Genomic DNA, 17489 nt, shown 5'->3' with positions numbered 1-17489 from the left:
GGCTTTAGATAAGCTAAACTTGACCTAACTGTCATGAGTAACAGTTACTAACTCACAGCAGTTATAAATATAGCATATTATTCGTAAAAAAGCATCATTTCATATTAGGACGGAGCCTTTGAGAAGTTTAAGACTTCTGTTAATTTAAGAGCAATGACTTTCTACACTTACATTTAATGTTTACATATACGAAAGTTCACAAAAACATACATGTTAAAGACAAAAAATATATTGCTTAAGTTATCCCGCAAAATATAGTAAATAAAGTTAGCAGTAAAATTTCAATATTTGTAGTTGTTGATGTAGTAATCTGTAGTAGTTAGAAGATGTATATAGTAGCTGATATTAGTCGAGTTTAGTAGTTGATATTAGTTGATGATGAGGTAACAAAGGGATAAAAAGATGTACTTATAATGCTGGAATAATTTATAAGTAAAATAAAAGGGTAAATTTCTTTTTAAAGTTATTGTTTTAGAATACTTAGATATTAAGTGAAACTAAAAACCAAACACACCGCGATATATATCTTTCTAATTTATGCCATTACAATAGTTTAACGATGATTAAAATTGTTTCCACAGTTAAGAGCAAAATAAAATGAGTAAAATAAATAAATTTTTACTTTAAAGATGACAATATTATACAGTTCAAAAATTAAAGTATTATATTAGCTTTTTAATTAATGTTTAAGAGAGCAGCCTTTCACTTTTTGACAAAAATTACATAATTCTATTTTTAAAATTAAAATTAATTAAAAATTAAAAAGAACTGATATAAACGTTGAATATAGTAATTAGGAAACGCTCTTCTTTATTAATGAATTTAGTTACTTCATTTTGACTAGAAAAGATAATCAGTGATATAAATCAACCATAAATTGGGCATAGTTAAATCACCTGATGTTGTTTGGTACTTTTGTCGGTAGTATCTCCCTGAATATTGTTTCATTCGGTCGTACTCAGCTTATTTATTATCTGACTCCGTTTAATTTCTATACTTTACAAGATTACAATAATTCTAGTCGAAAATAACTTGACACGATGCATTAACTTTCACCATTTTCATTTAATCAACATTCGAATACAAACATCGTTGCCATTTTCTCTTTTAACAAATATACAATAATTACAGCTTAAAGAACATATAAAATAACTTTGTGACGTCAGACATATATTTACAGAAACTATCACTCTATTTTCCACACTCCCACCTTTTGATAAATGCTAATTTATCAAAACATTTAATGTTAAACTAATTTTAAAACATTCAACTCAATCACACACGCACGCATATAATCAACACACATATAATTCAACATTCATATAAATTAAGATAGAACAGTTTACAAATAATAATGAGAAGTTGAATTAGTTATCATAACGTTTTGGAAGTCTAATTCTTCTTCCGCACCTAGTTTGATCATTCTTGGAATCAGAGTCTGGAGCGACCACAATTCTAGGAGCAACAGTCTGAGTTGTATCAGAGTCTTGATTGACAACAACTTCAGGAGCAACAGACTCTGTTTTGGTAATGTCTACTTTCTCGCACAGTTCATTACTACATGAAATCTCTAAGGGGTATATATTTTTAACAGGTCGTGTCAATTCTCCATTCGCAGTTTTAACTTTAACCACACGAATGCAATTGTCTTGTCCAGGAAAAACTTCAATAATTCGTCCAAGAGGCCAATCCATTCTCTTCTTATTATCGCACTTAATTAACACAATATCACCTATCTTTAACTCTTTGATTAGATACCTTTTCTTAACAGGTGACTGCACTAAAAGACTAAGATATTCATCTCGGAATCGTTTTCGAAATTCTTTACGTAGCCTTTGCTGGTATCTCAACCTTTTTGAAATATTAACGTCATCCAAATGATCCAAATCTGGGACACCAACAGTTGGAATATCCTGAATGAACAGTGATGGAGATAGGGGAACCAAATCTCTTGGATCATCTGAGACATACGTGAGGGGTCTTGCATTAATTACAGCTTCTACATCACACAGAATGGTTAGAATTTCTTCGTAAACAAGACAAGCCTTTCCTAACACCTTTTTTAATAGACTTTTCACCATTTGCACAATTCTCTCCCACCAACCGCCCCACCATGGTGCAGCTGGGGGATTAAATCATTAAACTCCATGAAGGTGTTCCGACATCGGCGTGTTGTTTTTGGACTCACATGCAGCCCGTTCCTATTGGCTGTTGTATTGAATTACTTGATAGAAAACGCCCCAATAGAGATGCAGGAAACAGCAGACATCTTAAGAAGATCCTTTTATGTAGACAATTGTGTTACCTCTTTGCCAACTGAAGAAAGAATGATAGTAACTAATGTCGGTAGTATCTCCCTGAATATTGTTTCATTCAGTCGTACTCAGCTTATTTATTATCTGACTCCATTTAATTTCTATACTTTAGAAGATTACAATAATTCTAGTAGAAAATAACTTGACAGAATGCATTAACTTTCACCATTTTCATTTAATCAACATTCGAATACAAACATCGTTGCCATTTTCTCTTTTAACAAATATACAATAATTACAGCTTAAAGAACATATAAAATAACTTTGTGACGTCAGACATATATTTACAAAAACTATCACTCTATTTTCCACACTCCCACCTTTTGATAAATGCTAATTTATCAAAACATTTAATGTTAAACTAATTTTAAAACATTCAACTCAATCACACACGCACGCATATAATCAACACACATATAATTCAACATTCATAGAAATTAAATGGAGTCAGATAATAAATAAGCTGAGTACGACTGAATGAAACAATATTCAGGGAGATACTACCGACATTAGTGGTGACCGACGGACGTGATTCTACAAAAGGTATTGTGCCATTAAGTTTTAAATTATGGAACTCTTGATTAAGAAACGCTCGCCAATTAGAGGCAATTTTACCAAAACTTACAATGCATTAACTAAATTGTTGGCGGAAGAAAATCCTAAGGAGGAAAATATTAAAGTAAATTACGCTAACTTAGAAAGAATTTATCAGTCTTTGACGATATTGGACAATGAAATCTGCGACATGTTAATAGATACTTCCGAGCAGCAAAAATACGATGATGAATATAATGCTATCGAAGAATATAATGAAAAAATGGTTTCTGCGAAAGTAAATTTCGAGCTTTTTTTGGCGAAAAACGCAAGTTTAGATAGAATAAGTTTAGATGGTTGTTCGTTGTCAACGAAAAGGAAATTGAAATTGCCAAAAATAGAATTAGTGAAATTTAGTTCAGAGTTAAAAGATTGGCTTTCCTTTTGGAGCCAGTTTAAAAGAATACACGAGGATAATGAATTAGAAAATGAGGATAAATTTCAATACTTAATTCAATGCATCAGCAAAGGAACAAGAGCTAGAGAAATAATCGATAGTTTTCCGCCCACTAGTGAGAATTATAAAAAGGCGATTGAAAGTTTAAAATCTCGATTTGGGCGAGATGAGTTGTTAATTGAATTTTATGTGAGACAACTTCTTCAACTGGTTGTTCAAAATGCAAAAGGAGCTAAAAATAAAATTAACACCAGTAGTTTGTATGATAAGTTAGAATCATATCTAAGAGCGCTGGAATCAATTGGCTTAACCTCTGACAAATACGCCGCCATGCTTTTTCCACTTGTAGAATCATGCATTCCGGAGGATGTTTTTAGGGTATGGCTAAGAAACCCAGGCGCCATTACAGATGATTCATCAAATAATGTTTACAGCACAAAGTTAAAAAGTTTATTGGCATTTCTCAAAACCGAAGTAGAAGGAGATGAACGAATTCGTTTGGCGCAATCCAGTTTTGAAAATGATCGAAATCGTTTGGAACAATCCAGTTTTGAAAATGAACGCCACCAACGAAAAGAGAAATCGCCACAATTTACTACCGCTAATGATTTGTTCTCGGGAACACTTGAAAAGAAGAAAATAAATCATCCTTGTGTATTTTGTGACAAAGTGCACGACAGTAAGGAATGCTTTCACGCTCAAGCACTGAATTGGGAACAAAAGCAAGAAATTTTACGTAATAAGAAGTGTTGCTTTCTATGTTTGAAAATCGGACACAGATCAAAATTCTGCAAAACTCGGGTAAAATGTGTTTTGTGTAGCAAAAGGCATTTGGTGTTAATGTGTCCAGAATTGCCAGCTAACAAACTAACTGAAAAGAAATCCGACTTGACCTCGCCAAAAGTCAGTTTGACAAGCCATTGCAGTACAGAGGACGTGTTACTTCAAACATTAATTGTGAAGTTGAAATCAAGAGGTAAAATACGCCAAGTTCGAGTTCTAATTGATAGTGGATCGCAAAGGTCATACATACTTGAACGTACTGCTGAAACTTTTGGCTTGGATCCAAAAGAGAAGAAAAGTTTCATACATGCATTGTTTGGCGGATTTAATACTCAGGAAAAGCATCACAAGCTCTTTAAAGTAAATCTTGAAGCTCTCAGTGGGAATTTTTCATGTGACATAGAAGTTTTGGATCATCCAAAAATTTGCAGTAAGATCCCTAGACTTAAACAGGGTTCCTGGAATAAGGAATTGCAAGAAAGCAAGATATGGATAACAGATTATGCAGAAAACTGCCCTGATATAGAAATTTTAATAGGAGCTGATTTTTGCGGCCAACTTTTTACCGGGCGCATACATAAACTTAAATGCGGTCTAATAGCGTGTGAAACTTATTTGGGTTGGATAGTCATGGGTAAAGTGCCTGGAGAGAGATTTGACCATACCTCAACCGACCTGATAACTTCATTGTTTGTAACAAACGCATCAATAGCCAATCTCTGGAAAATGGATATCCTTGGTATAAAAGATCCTATTGAAACCAAATCTAGAAAAGAAATGGAAGCAGCAGCTGTCGATCATTTTAGGAAAACTTTTTCAATAAACGAAGATGGCCGTTATGAGGTCCATTTACCTTGGAAAGAAGCCAATTGTGAGTTGATTGACAACAGGGACATTGCAGAGAAAAGACTTATTTCGACATCTCTGAAGCTCATACGGGAAGAAAAGTATAATGATTACAATGCAGTTTTCAAAGATTGGAAAGAATCAGGGATAATAGAAGTAGTACCCGAAGAAGAACATCAACGTCCCTCTATTTACTTGCCTCATAGAGCCGTTATAAAGGAGAATTCCACAACCAAAATAAGGCCTGTATTTGATGCTTCTTGTCATGTAAAAGGGCACCTGTCACTGAATGACTGTTTGGAGAAAGGCCCCAATCTTCTAGAAGAAATTCCACCTATATTAATGAGATTCCGCAAGGATAAGATTGGCGTAGTTTCCGACATCAAAAAGGCATTTCTCCAGATATCTGTTTCGAAGGAAGATTGTGATTCTCTCCGTTTTTTGTGGTGGGAGGACTTTGAAAAAAGACAAACGAAGGTGTTCCGACATCGGCGTGTCGTATTTTGACTTACATGCAGCCCATTCCTATTAGCTGTTGTATTGAATAACTTGATAGAAAACGCCCCAATAGAGATGCAGGAAACAGCAGACATCTTAAGAAGATCCTTTTATGTAGACAATTGTGTTACCTCTTTGCCAACTGAGGAAAGAATGATAACATTCATTCATCAATCAAGAAATTTATTGGAAAGAGGCCGTTTTGACCTCAGAGGTTGGGAACATTCAAATTTCTACGAAATAAAAAATTCTGAGAAACCCATATCTGTTTTGGGATTACAATGGGATAAAAACGAAGATACTCTTTTTTGTGATATACCATCAGTTGAAGAATCGAAGAAAAATGTGACCAAAAGAAATATTCTTTCAACTGTGAATAAAATATTCGATCCTCTAGGACTTTTATGCCCTGTGACAGTCATTCCCAAGCTTATTGTGCAACAAACTTGGAATCTCAAGATTGGTTGGGACGCAGAACTTCCAGAAGAAATCCAAAATAAATTTGAAGTCTGGATTAAAGATTTAGAGTTACTATCCAGTGTTAAAATTCCCCGATGTCTCGATATATGCCAGCCCAGGTCTCAAATAAGCCTTCATGTCTTTGTGGATGCAAGCAAACTTGCATACAGTGCTGTTGTATACCTTAGGAGAGTTGAAGGCAAAACTATAAGGGTTGATTTTATTCAAGCGAAAAGTAGAGTCTCTCCTTTACACAAGATGTCAATTCCCAGACTTGAGCTACTTGCATGCTGTATTGGAGCACGACTAGCCCATTCCGTAATGAAGGCAATGGATTTGTTTGGTGTGCCCATTACCTATTGGACGGATTCCTCAACCGCTCTCAGTTGGATAATTAGGAATGAGAACTGGGAAGTCTTTGTTAATAACCGAGTAAGAGAAATCAGAACACTTTCGAATAAAGATTCATGGAAGCATATTTCCGGAGAGCACAATCCCGCCGATTTACCTTCAAGGGGTTGTTCAATTAGAGCCTATTTAAGATCCAAATGGTGGGAGGGGCCGTTATGGTTGAGACAAGACGAAGAAGATTGGCCAAAATCAGAAGTACAAATAGATGAAGAGGAAGTTTCAAAAGAAAAAAGGAAAGGTCTTGATTTATCATCTACCCTTCTCGTTACTGAGGAAGAGAGAAAATGGTACAACAGAAGGTTTTCGAAGTATTCTCAAATACTTAGAATGATTGCCTGGATTCTCCGGTTTTCAAATAACTCACTTAAAAGAAATAAGAAAATTACAGGTGAACTATTAATTACTGAATTGGAAATTGCAGAAAAGAAACTTGTAAAATTCATTCAACAAGACCATTTTAAGCAAAGTGAATGTCATAAACAGCTAAAATCGCTTTGTACCTTTCATGATGATGAAGGACTTCTTAGACTCAAGACCAAGATCATAAGACGTAAAGATGAAGAAAATTTTTTGTGCCCAATCATTCTCCCATCTAATAATGATGTGGTTAACAAACTCATCCATGAACGTCATTTACAACTCTCACATGCTGGAACTCAGGTTGTATTGACGAATATTAGGCAACAATTCTGGATTTTAAGAGGCAGAAAAACTGTGCAACGTGTAATAGCGAAATGTGTCCGGTGCAGGAGGCATGCTGCAAAAGGAGTTGAATCCATTCCTACATCACTACCAGAAGATAGAACCAGGGATACTTTAGTCTTTGAGGTAATTGGATTAGATCTGGCAGGACCGTTATACATGAAGACTGGAGAAAAATTGTGGATTCTACTATTCACCTGCGCAGTGTATCGTGCTATTCACCTGGAGCTACTAAAAAGTGTGTCCACAAACTGTTTTCTTTTAGGCTTAAGAAGGTTCATAGCTCGCCGTGGTCGGCCTAAAATAATATATAGCGACAACGGAAGTAATTTTCTTGGAGCCTCGAATCTTATGAAAAGTCTAAACTGGGATCAGATAATTCGTGACACTTCAATCTACAGAATACAATGGAAATTTAATCCCCCAGCTGCACCATGGTGGGGCGGTTGGTGGGAGAGAATTGTGCAAATGGTGAAAAGTCTATTAAAAAAGGTGTTAGGAAAGGCTTGTCTTGTTTACGAAGAAATTCTAACCATTCTGTGTGATGTAGAAGCTGTAATTAATGCAAGACCCCTCACGTATGTCTCAGATGATCCAAGAGATTTGGTTCCCCTATCTCCATCACTGTTCATTCAGGATATTCCAACTGTTGGTGTCCCAGATTTGGATCATTTGGATGACATTAATATTTCAAAAAGGTTGAGATACCAGCAAAGGCTACGTAAAGAATTTCGAAAACGATTCCGAGATGAATATCTTAGTCTTTTAGTGCAGTCACCTGTTAAGAAAAGGTATCTAATCAAAGAGTTAAAGATAGGTGATATTGTGTTAATTAAGTGCGATAATAAGAAGAGAATGGATTGGAATCTTGGACGAATTATTGAAGTTTTTCCTGGACAAGACAATTTCATTCGTGTGGTTAAAGTTAAAACTGCGAATGGAGAATTGACACGACCTGTTAAAAATATATACCCCTTAGAGATTTCATGTAGTAATGAACTGTGCGAGAAAGTAGACATTACCAAAACAGAGTCTGTTGCTCCTGAAGTTGTTGTCAATCAAGACTCTGATACAACTCAGACTGTTGCTCCTAGAATTGTGGTCGCTCCAGACTCTGATTCCAAGAATGATCAAACTAGGTGCGGAAGAAGAATTAGACTTCCAAAACGTTATGATAACTAATTCAATTTCTCATTATTATTTGTAAACTGTTCTATCTTAATTTATATGAATGTGGAATTATATGTGTGTTGATTATATGCGTGCGTGTGTGATTGAGTTGAATGTTTTAAAATTAGTTTAACATTAAATGTTTTGATAAATTAGCATTTATCAAAAGGTGGGAGTGTGGAAAATAGAGTGATAGTTTTTGTAAATATATGTCTGACGTCACAAAGTTATTTTATATGTTCTTTAAGCTGTAATTATTGTATATTTGTTAAAAGAGAAAATGGCAACGATGTTTGTATTCGAATGTTGATTAAATGAAAATGGTGAAAGTTAATGCATTCTGTCAAGTTATTTTCTACTAGAATTATTGTAATCTTCTAAAGTATAGAAATTAAATGGAGTCAGATAATAAATAAGCTGAGTACGACTGAATGAAACAATATTCAGGGAGATACTACCGACATTAGTAAAAGGCGATTGAAAGTTTAAAATCTCGATTTGGGCGAGATGAGTTGTTAATTGAATTTTATGTGAGACAACTTCTTCAACTGGTTGTTCAAAATGCAAAAGGAGCCAAAAATAAAATTAACACCAGTAGTTTGTATGATAAGTTAGAATCATATCTAAGAGCGCTGGAATCAATTGGCTTAACCTCCGACAAATACGCCGCCATGCTTTTTCCACTTGTAGAATCATGCATTCCGGAGGATGTTTTTAGGGTATGGCTAAGAAACCCAGGCGCCATTACAGATGATTCATCAAATAATGTTTACAGCATAAAGTTAAAAAGTTTATTGGCATTTCTCAAAACCGAAGTAGAAGGAGATGAACGAATTCGTTTGGCGCAATCCAGTTTTGAAAATGATCGAAATCGTTTGGAACAATCCAGTTTTGAAAATGAACGCCGCCAACGAAAAGAGAAATCGCCACAATTTACTACTGCTAATGATTTGTTCTCGGGAACACTTGAAAAGAAGAAAATAAATCATCCTTGTGTATTTTGTGACAAAGTGCACGACAGTAAGGAATGCTTTCACGCTCAAGCACTGAATTGGGAACAAAAGCAAGAAATTTTACGTAATAAGAAGTGTTGCTTTCTATGTTTGAAAATCGGACACCGATCAAAATTCTGCAAAACTCGGGTAAAATGTGTTTTGTGTAGCAAAAGGCATTTGGTGTTAATGTGTCCAGAATTGCCAGCTAACAAACTAACTGAAAAGAAATCCGACTTGACCTCGCCAAAAGTCAGTTTGACAAGCCATTGCAGTACAGAGGACGTGTTACTTCAAACATTAATTGTGAAGTTGAAATCAAGAGATAAAACACGCCAAGTTCGAGTTCTAATTGATAGTGGATCGCAAAGGTCATACATACTTGAACGTACTGCTGAAACTTTTGGCTTGGATCCAATAGAGAAGAAAAGTTTCATACATGCATTGTTTGGCGGATTTAATACTCAGGAAAAGCATCATAAGCTCTTTAAAGTAAATCTTGAAGCTCTCAGTGGGAATTTTTCATGTGACATAGAAGTTTTGGATCATCCAAAAATTTGCAGTAAGATTCCTAGACTTAAACAGGGTTCCTGGAATAAGGAATTGCAAGAAAGCAAGATATGGATAACAGATTATGGAGAAAACTGCCCTGATATAGAAATTTTAATAGGAGCTGATTTTTGCGGCCAACTTTTTACCGGGCGCATACATAAACTTAAATGCGGCCTAATAGCGTGTGAAACTTATTTGGGTTGGACAGTCATGGGTAAAGTACCTGGAGAGAGATTTGACCATACCTCAACCAACCTGATAACTTCATTGTTTGTAACAAACGCATCAATAGCCAATCTCTGGGAAATGGATATCATTGGTATAAAAGATCCTATTGAAACCAAATCTAGAAAAGAAATGAAAGCAGCAGCTGTCGATCATTTTAGGAAAACTTTTTCAATAAACGAAGATGGCCGTTATGAGGTCCATTTACCTTGGAAAGAAGCCAATTGTGAGTTGATTGACAACAGGGACATTGCAGAGAAAAGACTTATTTCGACATCTCTGAAGCTCATACGGGAAGAAAAGTATAATGATTACAATGCAGTTTTCAAAGATTGGGAAGAATCAGGGATAATAGAAGTAGTGCCCGAAGAAGAACATCAACGTCCCTCTATTTACTTGCCTCATAGAGCCGTTATAAAGGAGAATTCCACAACCAAAATAAGGCCTGTATTTGATGCTTCTTGTCATGTAAAAGGGCACCTGACACTGAATGACTGTTTGGAGAAAGGCCCCAATCTTCTAGAAGAAATTCCACCTATATTAATGAGATTCCGCAAGGATAAGATTGGCGTAGTTTCCGACATCAAAAAGGCATTTCTCCAGATATCTGTTTCGAAGGAAGATTGTGATTCTCTCCGTTTTTTGTGGTGGGAGGACTTTGAAAAAAGACAAACGAAGGTGTTCCGACATCGGCGTGTCGTATTTGGACTTACATGCAGCCCACTCCTATTAGCTGTTGTATTGAATAACTTGATAGAAAACGCCCCAATAGAGATGCAGGAAACAGCAGACATCTTAAGAAGATCCTTTTATGTAGACAATTGTGTTACCTCTTTGCCAACTGAAGAAAGAATGATAACATTCATTCATCAATCGAGAAATTTATTGGAAAGAGGCCGTTTTGACCTCAGAGGTTGGGAACATTCAAATTTCTACGAAATAAAAACTTCTGAGAAACCCATATCTGTTTTGGGATTACAATGGGATAAAAACGAAGATACTCTTTTTTGTGATATACCATCAGTTGAAGAATCGAAGAAAAATGTGACCAAAAGAAATATTCTTTCAACTGTGAATAAAATATTCGATCCTCTAGGACTTTTATGCCCTGTGACAGTCATTCCCAAGCTTATTGTGCAACAAACTTGGAATCTCAAGATTGGTTGGGACGCAGAACTTCCAGAAGAAATCCAAAATAAATTTGAAGTCTGGATTAAAGATTTAGAGTTACTATCCAGTGTTAAAATTCCCCGATGTCTCGATATATGCCAGCCCAGGTCTCAAATAAGCCTTCATGTCTTTGTGGATGCAAGCAAACTTGCATACAGTGCTGTTGTATACCTTAGGAGAGTTGAAGGCAAAACTATAAGGGTTGATTTTATTCAAGCGAAAAGTAGAGTCTCTCCTTTACACAAGATGTCAATTCCCAGACTTGAGCTACTTGCATGCTGTATTGGAGCACGACTAGCCCATTCCGTAATGAAGGCAATGGATTTGTTTGGTGTGCCCATTACCTATTGGACGGATTCCTCAACCGCTCTCAGTTGGATAATAAGGAATGAGAACTGGGGAGTCTTTGTTAATAACCGAGTAAGAGAAATCAGAACGCTTTCGAATAAAGATTCATGGAAACATATTTCCGGAGAGCACAATCCCGCCGATTTACCTTCAAGGGGTTGTTCAATTAGAGCCTATTTAAGATCCAAATGGTGGGAGGGGCCGTTATGGTTGAGACAAGACGAAGAAGATTGGCCAAAATCAGAAGTACAAATAGATGAAGAGGAAGTTTCAAAAGAAAGAAGGAAAGGTCTTGATTTATCATCTACCCTTCTCGTTGCTGAGGAAGAGAGAAAATGGTACAACAAAAGGTTTTCGAAGTATTCTCAAATACTTAGAATGATTGCCTGGATTCTCCGTTTTTCAAATAACTCACTTAAAAGAAATAAGAAAATTACAGGTGAACTATTAATTACTGAATTGGAAATTGCAGAAAAGAAACTTGTAAAATTTATTCAACTAGACCATTTTAAGCAAAGTGAATGCCATAAACAGCTAAAATCGCTTTGTACCTTTCATGATGATGAAGGACTTCTTAGACTCAAGACCAAGATCATAAGACGTAAAGATGAAGAAAATTTTTTGTGCCCAATCATTCTCCCATCTAATAATGATGTGGTTAACAAACTCATCCATGAACGTCATTTACAACTCTCACATGCTGGAACTCAGGTTGTATTGACGAATATTAGGCAACAATTCTGGATTTTAAGAGGCAGAAAAACTGTGCAACGTGTAATAGCGAAATGTGTCCGGTGCAGGAGGCATGCTGCAAAAGGAGTTGAATCCATTCCTACATCACTACCAGAAGATAGAACCAGGGATACTTTAGTCTTTGAGGTAATTGGATTAGATCTGGCAGGACCGTTATACATGAAGACTGGAGAAAAATTGTGGATTCTACTGTTCACCTGCGCAGTGTATCGTGCTATTCACCTGGAGCTACTAAAAAGTGTGTCCACAAACTGTTTTCTTTTAGGCTTAAGAAGGTTCATAGCTCGCCGTGGTCGGCCTAAAATAATATATAGCGACAACGGAAGCAATTTTCTTGGAGCCTCGAATCTTATGAAAAGTCTAAACTGGGATCAGATAATTCGTGACACTTCAATCTACAGAATACAATGGAAATTTAATCCCCCAGCTGCACCATGGTGGGGCGGTTGGTGGGAGAGAATTGTGCAAATGGTGAAAAGTCTATTAAAAAAGGTGTTAGGAAAGGCTTGTCTTGTTTACGAAGAAATTCTAACCATTCTGTGTGATGTAGAAGCTGTAATTAATGCAAGACCCCTCACGTATGTCTCAGATGATCCAAGAGATTTGGTTCCCCTATCTTCTATGTTGCCTAGTTACTATCATTCTTTCTTCAGTTGGCAAAGAGGTAACACAATTGTCTACATAAAAGGATCTTCTTAAGATGTCTGCTGTTTCCTGCATCTCTATTGGGGCGTTTTCTATCAAGTAATTCAATACAACAGCCAATAGGAACGGGCTGCATGTGAGTCCAAAAACAACACGCCGATGTCGGAACACCTTCATGGAGTTTAATGATTTAATCCCCCAGCTGCACCATGGTGGGGCGGTTGGTGGGAGAGAATTGTGCAAATGGTGAAAAGTCTATTAAAAAAGGTGTTAGGAAAGGCTTGTCTTGTTTACGAAGAAATTCTAACCATTCTGTGTGATGTAGAAGCTGTAATTAATGCAAGACCCCTCACGTATGTCTCAGATGATCCAAGAGATTTGGTTCCCCTATCTCCATCACTGTTCATTCAGGATATTCCAACTGTTGGTGTCCCAGATTTGGATCATTTGGATGACGTTAATATTTCAAAAAGGTTGAGATACCAGCAAAGGCTACGTAAAGAATTTCGAAAACGATTCCGAGATGAATATCTTAGTCTTTTAGTGCAGTCACCTGTTAAGAAAAGGTATCTAATCAAAGAGTTAAAGATAGGTGATATTGTGTTAATTAAGTGCGATAATAAGAAGAGAATGGATTGGCCTCTTGGACGAATTATTGAAGTTTTTCCTGGACAAGACAATTTCATTCGTGTGGTTAAAGTTAAAACTGCGAATGGAGAATTGACACGACCTGTTAAAAATATATACCCCTTAGAGATTTCATGTAGTAATGAACTGTTCCAAAAATTTGCAGTAAGATCCCTAGACTTAAACAGGGTTCCTGGAATAAGGAATTGCAAGAAAGCAAGATATGGATAACAGATTATGGAGAAAACTGCCCTGATATAGAAATTTTAATAGGAGCTGATTTTTGCGGCCAACTTTTTACCGGGCGCATACATAAACTTAAATGCGGTCTAATAGCGTGTGAAACTTATTTGGGTTGGATAGTCATGGGTAAAGTGCCTGGAGAGAGATTTGACCATACCTCAACCGACCTGATAACTTCATTGTTTGTAACAAACGCATCAATAGCCAATCTCTGGGAAATGGATATCCTTGGTATAAAAGATCCTATTGAAACCAAATCTAGAAAAGAAATGGAAGCAGCAGCTGTCGATCATTTTAGGAAAACTTTTTCAATAAACGAAGATGGCCGTTATGAGGTCCATTTACCTTGGAAAGAAGCCAATTGTGAGTTGATTGACAACAGGGACATTGCAGAGAAAAGACTTATTTCGACATCTCTGAAGCTCATACGGGAAGAAAAGTATAATGATTACAATGCAGTTTTCAAAGATTGGAAAGAATCAGGGATAATAGAAGTAGTACCCGAAGAAGAACATCAACGTCCCTCTATTTACTTGCCTCATAGAGCCGTTATAAAGGAGAATTCCACAACCAAAATAAGGCCTGTATTTGATGCTTCTTGTCATGTAAAAGGGCACCTGTCACTGAATGACTGTTTGGAGAAAGGCCCCAATCTTCTAGAAGAAATTCCACCTATATTAATGAGATTCCGCAAGGATAAGATTGGCGTAGTTTCCGACATCAAAAAGGCATTTCTCCAGATATCTGTTTCAAAGGAAGATTGCGATTCTCTCCGTTTTTTGTGGTGGGAGGACTTTGAGAAAAGACAAATGAAGGTGTTCCGACATCAGCGTGTTGTTTTTGGACTCACATGCAGTCCGTTCCTATTGGCTGTTGTATTGAATTACTTGATAGAAAACGCCCCAATAGAGATGCAGGAAACAGCAGACATCTTACGAAGATCCTTTTATGTAGACAATTGTGTTACCTCTTTGCCAACTGAGGAAAGAATGATAGCATTCATTCATCAATCAAGAAATTTATTGGAAAGAGGCCGTTTTGACCTCAGAGGTTGGGAACATTCCAATTTCTACGAAATAAAAAATTCTGAGAAACCCATATCTGTTTTGGGATTACAATGGGATAAAAACGAAGATACTCTTTTTTGTGATATACCATCAGTTGAAGAATCGAAGAAAAATGTGACCAAAAGAAATATTCTTTCAACTGTGAATAAAATATTCGATCCTCTAGGACTTTTATGCCCGGTGACAGTCATTCCCAAGCTTATTGTGCAACAAACTTGGAATCTCAAGATTGGTTGGGACACAGAACTTCCAGAAGAAATCCAAAATAAATTTGAAGTCTGGATTAAAGATTTAGAGTTACTATCCAGCGTTAAAATTCCCCGATGTCTCGATATATGCCAGCCCAGCTCGCAAATAAGCCTTCATGTCTTTGTGGATGCAAGCAAACTTGCATACAGTGCTGTTGTATTCCTTAGGAGAGTTGAAGGCAAAACTATAAGGGTTGATTTTATTCAAGCGAAAAGTAGAGTCTCTCCTTTACACAAGATGTCAATTCCCAGACTTGAGCTACTTGCATGCTGTATTGGAGCACGACTCGCCCATTCCGTAATGAAGGCAATGGATTTGTTTGGTGTGCCCATTACCTATTGGACGGATTCCTCAACCGCTCTCAGTTGGATAATAAGGAATGAGAACTGGGGAGTGTTTGTTACTAACCGAGTAAGAGAAATCAGAACGCTTTCGAATAAAGATTCATGGAAACATATTTCCGGAGAGCACAATCCCGCCGATTTACCTTCAAGGGGTTGTTCAATTAGAGCCTATTTAAGATCAAAATGGTGGGAGGGGCCGTTATGGTTGAGACAAGACGAAGAAGATTGGCCAAAATCAGAAGTACAAATAGATGAAGAGGAGGTTTCAAAAGAAAAAAGGAAAGGTCTTGATTTATCATCTACCCTTCTCGTTACTGAGGAAGAGAGAAAATGGTACAACAGAAGGTTTTCGAAGTATTCTCAAATACTTAGAATGATTGCCTGGATTCTCCGTTTTTCAAATAACTCACTTAAAAGAAATAAGAAAATTACAGGTGAACTATTAATTACTGAATTGGAAATTGCAGAAAAGAAACTTGTAAAATTTATTCAACAAGACCATTTTAAGCAAAGTGAATGTCATAAACAGCTAAAATCGCTTTGTACCTTTCATGATGATGAAGGACTTCTTAGACTCAAGACCAAGATCATAAGACGTAAAGATGAAGAAAATTTTTTGTGCCCAATCATTCTCCCATCTAATAATGATGTGGTTAACAAACTCATCCATGAACGTCATTTACAACTCTCACATGCTGGAACTCAGGTTGTATTGACGAATATTAGGCAACATAGAAGTTTTGGATCATCCAAAACTTCTATGTCACATGAAAAATTCCCACTGAGAGCTTCAAGATTTACTTTAAAGAGCTTGTGATGCTTTTCCTGAGTATTAAATCCGCCAAACAATGCATGTATGAAACTTTTCTTCTCTATTGGATCCAAGCCAAAAGTTTCAGCAGTACGTTCAAGTATGTATGACCTTTGCGATCCACTATCAATTAGAACTCGAACTTGGCGTGTTTTACCTCTTGATTTCAATTTCACAATTAATGTTTGAAGTAACACGTCCTCTGTACTGCAATGGCTTGTCAAACTGACTTTTGGCGAGGTCAAGTCGGATTTCTTTTCAGTTAGTTTGTTAGCTGGCAATTCTGGACACATTAACACCAAATGCCTTTTGCTACACAAAACACATTTTACCCGAAATTTATCCTCATTTTCTAATTCATTATCCTCGTGTATTCTTTTAAACTGGCTCCAAAAGGAAAGCCAATCTTTTAACTCTGAACTAAATTTCACTAATTCTATTTTTGGCAATTTCAATTTCCTTTTCGTTGACAACGAACAACCATCTAAACTTATTCTATCTAAACTTGCGTTTTTCGCCAAAAAAAGCTCAAAATTTACTTTCGCAGAAACCATTTTTTCATTATATTCTTCGATAGCATTATATTCATCATCGTATTTTTGCTGCTCGGAAGTATCTATTAACATGTCGCAGATTTCATTGTCCAATATCGTCAAAGACTGATAAATTCTTTCTAAGTTAGCGTAATTTACTTTAATATTTTCCTCCTTAGGATTTTCTTCCGCCAACAATTTAGTTAATGCATTGTAAGTTTTGGTAAAATTGCCTCTAATTGGCGAGCGTTTCTTAATCAAGAGTTCCATAATTTAAAACTTAATGGCACAATACCTTTTGTAGAATCACGTCCGTCGGTCACCACTAATGTCGGTAGTATCTCCCTGAATATTGTTTCATTCAGTCGTACTCAGCTTATTTATTATCTGACTCCGTTTAATTTCTATACTTTACAAGATTACAATAATTCTAGTCGAAAATAACTTGACACGATGCATTAACTTTCACCATTTTCATTTAATCAACATTCGAATACAAACATCGTTGCCATTTTCTCTTTTAACAAATATACAATAATTACAGCTTAAAGAACATATAAAATAACTTTGTGACGTCAGACATATATTTACAAAAACTATCACTCTATTTTCCACAACTTTTGAATACAAGTAGCAAAATATATCCCACTTTCATACATTATTTCCAATGATATGCTCTATATGGCCTGCAATGTTTAATTATAAATAATAAAACTAATAACAATAATAATAGAATTACAAATAATAAAATTATT

General features: G+C 36.0%; 6 protein-coding genes across 6 annotated transcripts; 5 read left to right on the top strand and 1 right to left on the bottom strand.

The window, feature by feature from the left end:
- Positions 1 to 1367: 1367 nt before the first annotated feature.
- Positions 1368 to 2081, bottom strand: LOC147815751 (uncharacterized). Its single transcript, XM_087156566.1, has one exon. It carries the CDS (start codon positions 2079 to 2081, stop codon positions 1368 to 1370), a length of 714 nt encoding a protein of 237 aa, XP_087012692.1.
- Positions 2082 to 2883: 802 nt separating this feature from the next.
- LOC147815750 (uncharacterized) lies at positions 2884 to 5442 on the top strand. The gene has a single exon (XM_087156565.1). The coding sequence runs from the start codon at positions 2884 to 2886 to the stop codon at positions 5440 to 5442; it is 2559 nt and encodes an 852-aa protein (XP_087012691.1).
- A 66-nt stretch (positions 5443 to 5508) lies between these two features.
- LOC147815749 (uncharacterized) lies at positions 5509 to 8187 on the top strand. The gene has a single exon (XM_087156564.1). The coding sequence runs from the start codon at positions 5509 to 5511 to the stop codon at positions 8185 to 8187; it is 2679 nt and encodes an 892-aa protein (XP_087012690.1).
- Positions 8188 to 9356: 1169 nt separating this feature from the next.
- Positions 9357 to 12914, top strand: LOC147815748 (uncharacterized). Its single transcript, XM_087156563.1, has one exon. The coding sequence runs from the start codon at positions 9357 to 9359 to the stop codon at positions 12912 to 12914; it is 3558 nt and encodes a 1185-aa protein (XP_087012689.1).
- Positions 12915 to 13103: 189 nt separating this feature from the next.
- LOC147815747 (uncharacterized) lies at positions 13104 to 13718 on the top strand. The gene has a single exon (XM_087156562.1). It carries the CDS (start codon positions 13104 to 13106, stop codon positions 13716 to 13718), a length of 615 nt encoding a protein of 204 aa, XP_087012688.1.
- Positions 13719 to 13852: 134 nt separating this feature from the next.
- LOC147815746 (uncharacterized) lies at positions 13853 to 16207 on the top strand. The gene has a single exon (XM_087156561.1). The coding sequence runs from the start codon at positions 13853 to 13855 to the stop codon at positions 16205 to 16207; it is 2355 nt and encodes a 784-aa protein (XP_087012687.1).
- The last annotated feature ends 1282 nt before the right edge of the window (positions 16208 to 17489 follow it).

The sequence above is a fragment of the Parasteatoda tepidariorum genome, chromosome 2 (genome assembly GCF_982258835.1).
Source record: "Parasteatoda tepidariorum strain Cologne lab strain chromosome 2, Ptep-v5.0, whole genome shotgun sequence".
In the NCBI taxonomy this organism is placed as follows: domain Eukaryota; kingdom Metazoa; phylum Arthropoda; class Arachnida; order Araneae; family Theridiidae; genus Parasteatoda; species Parasteatoda tepidariorum.
This window is presented reverse-complemented; position numbering and strand designations above follow the sequence as displayed.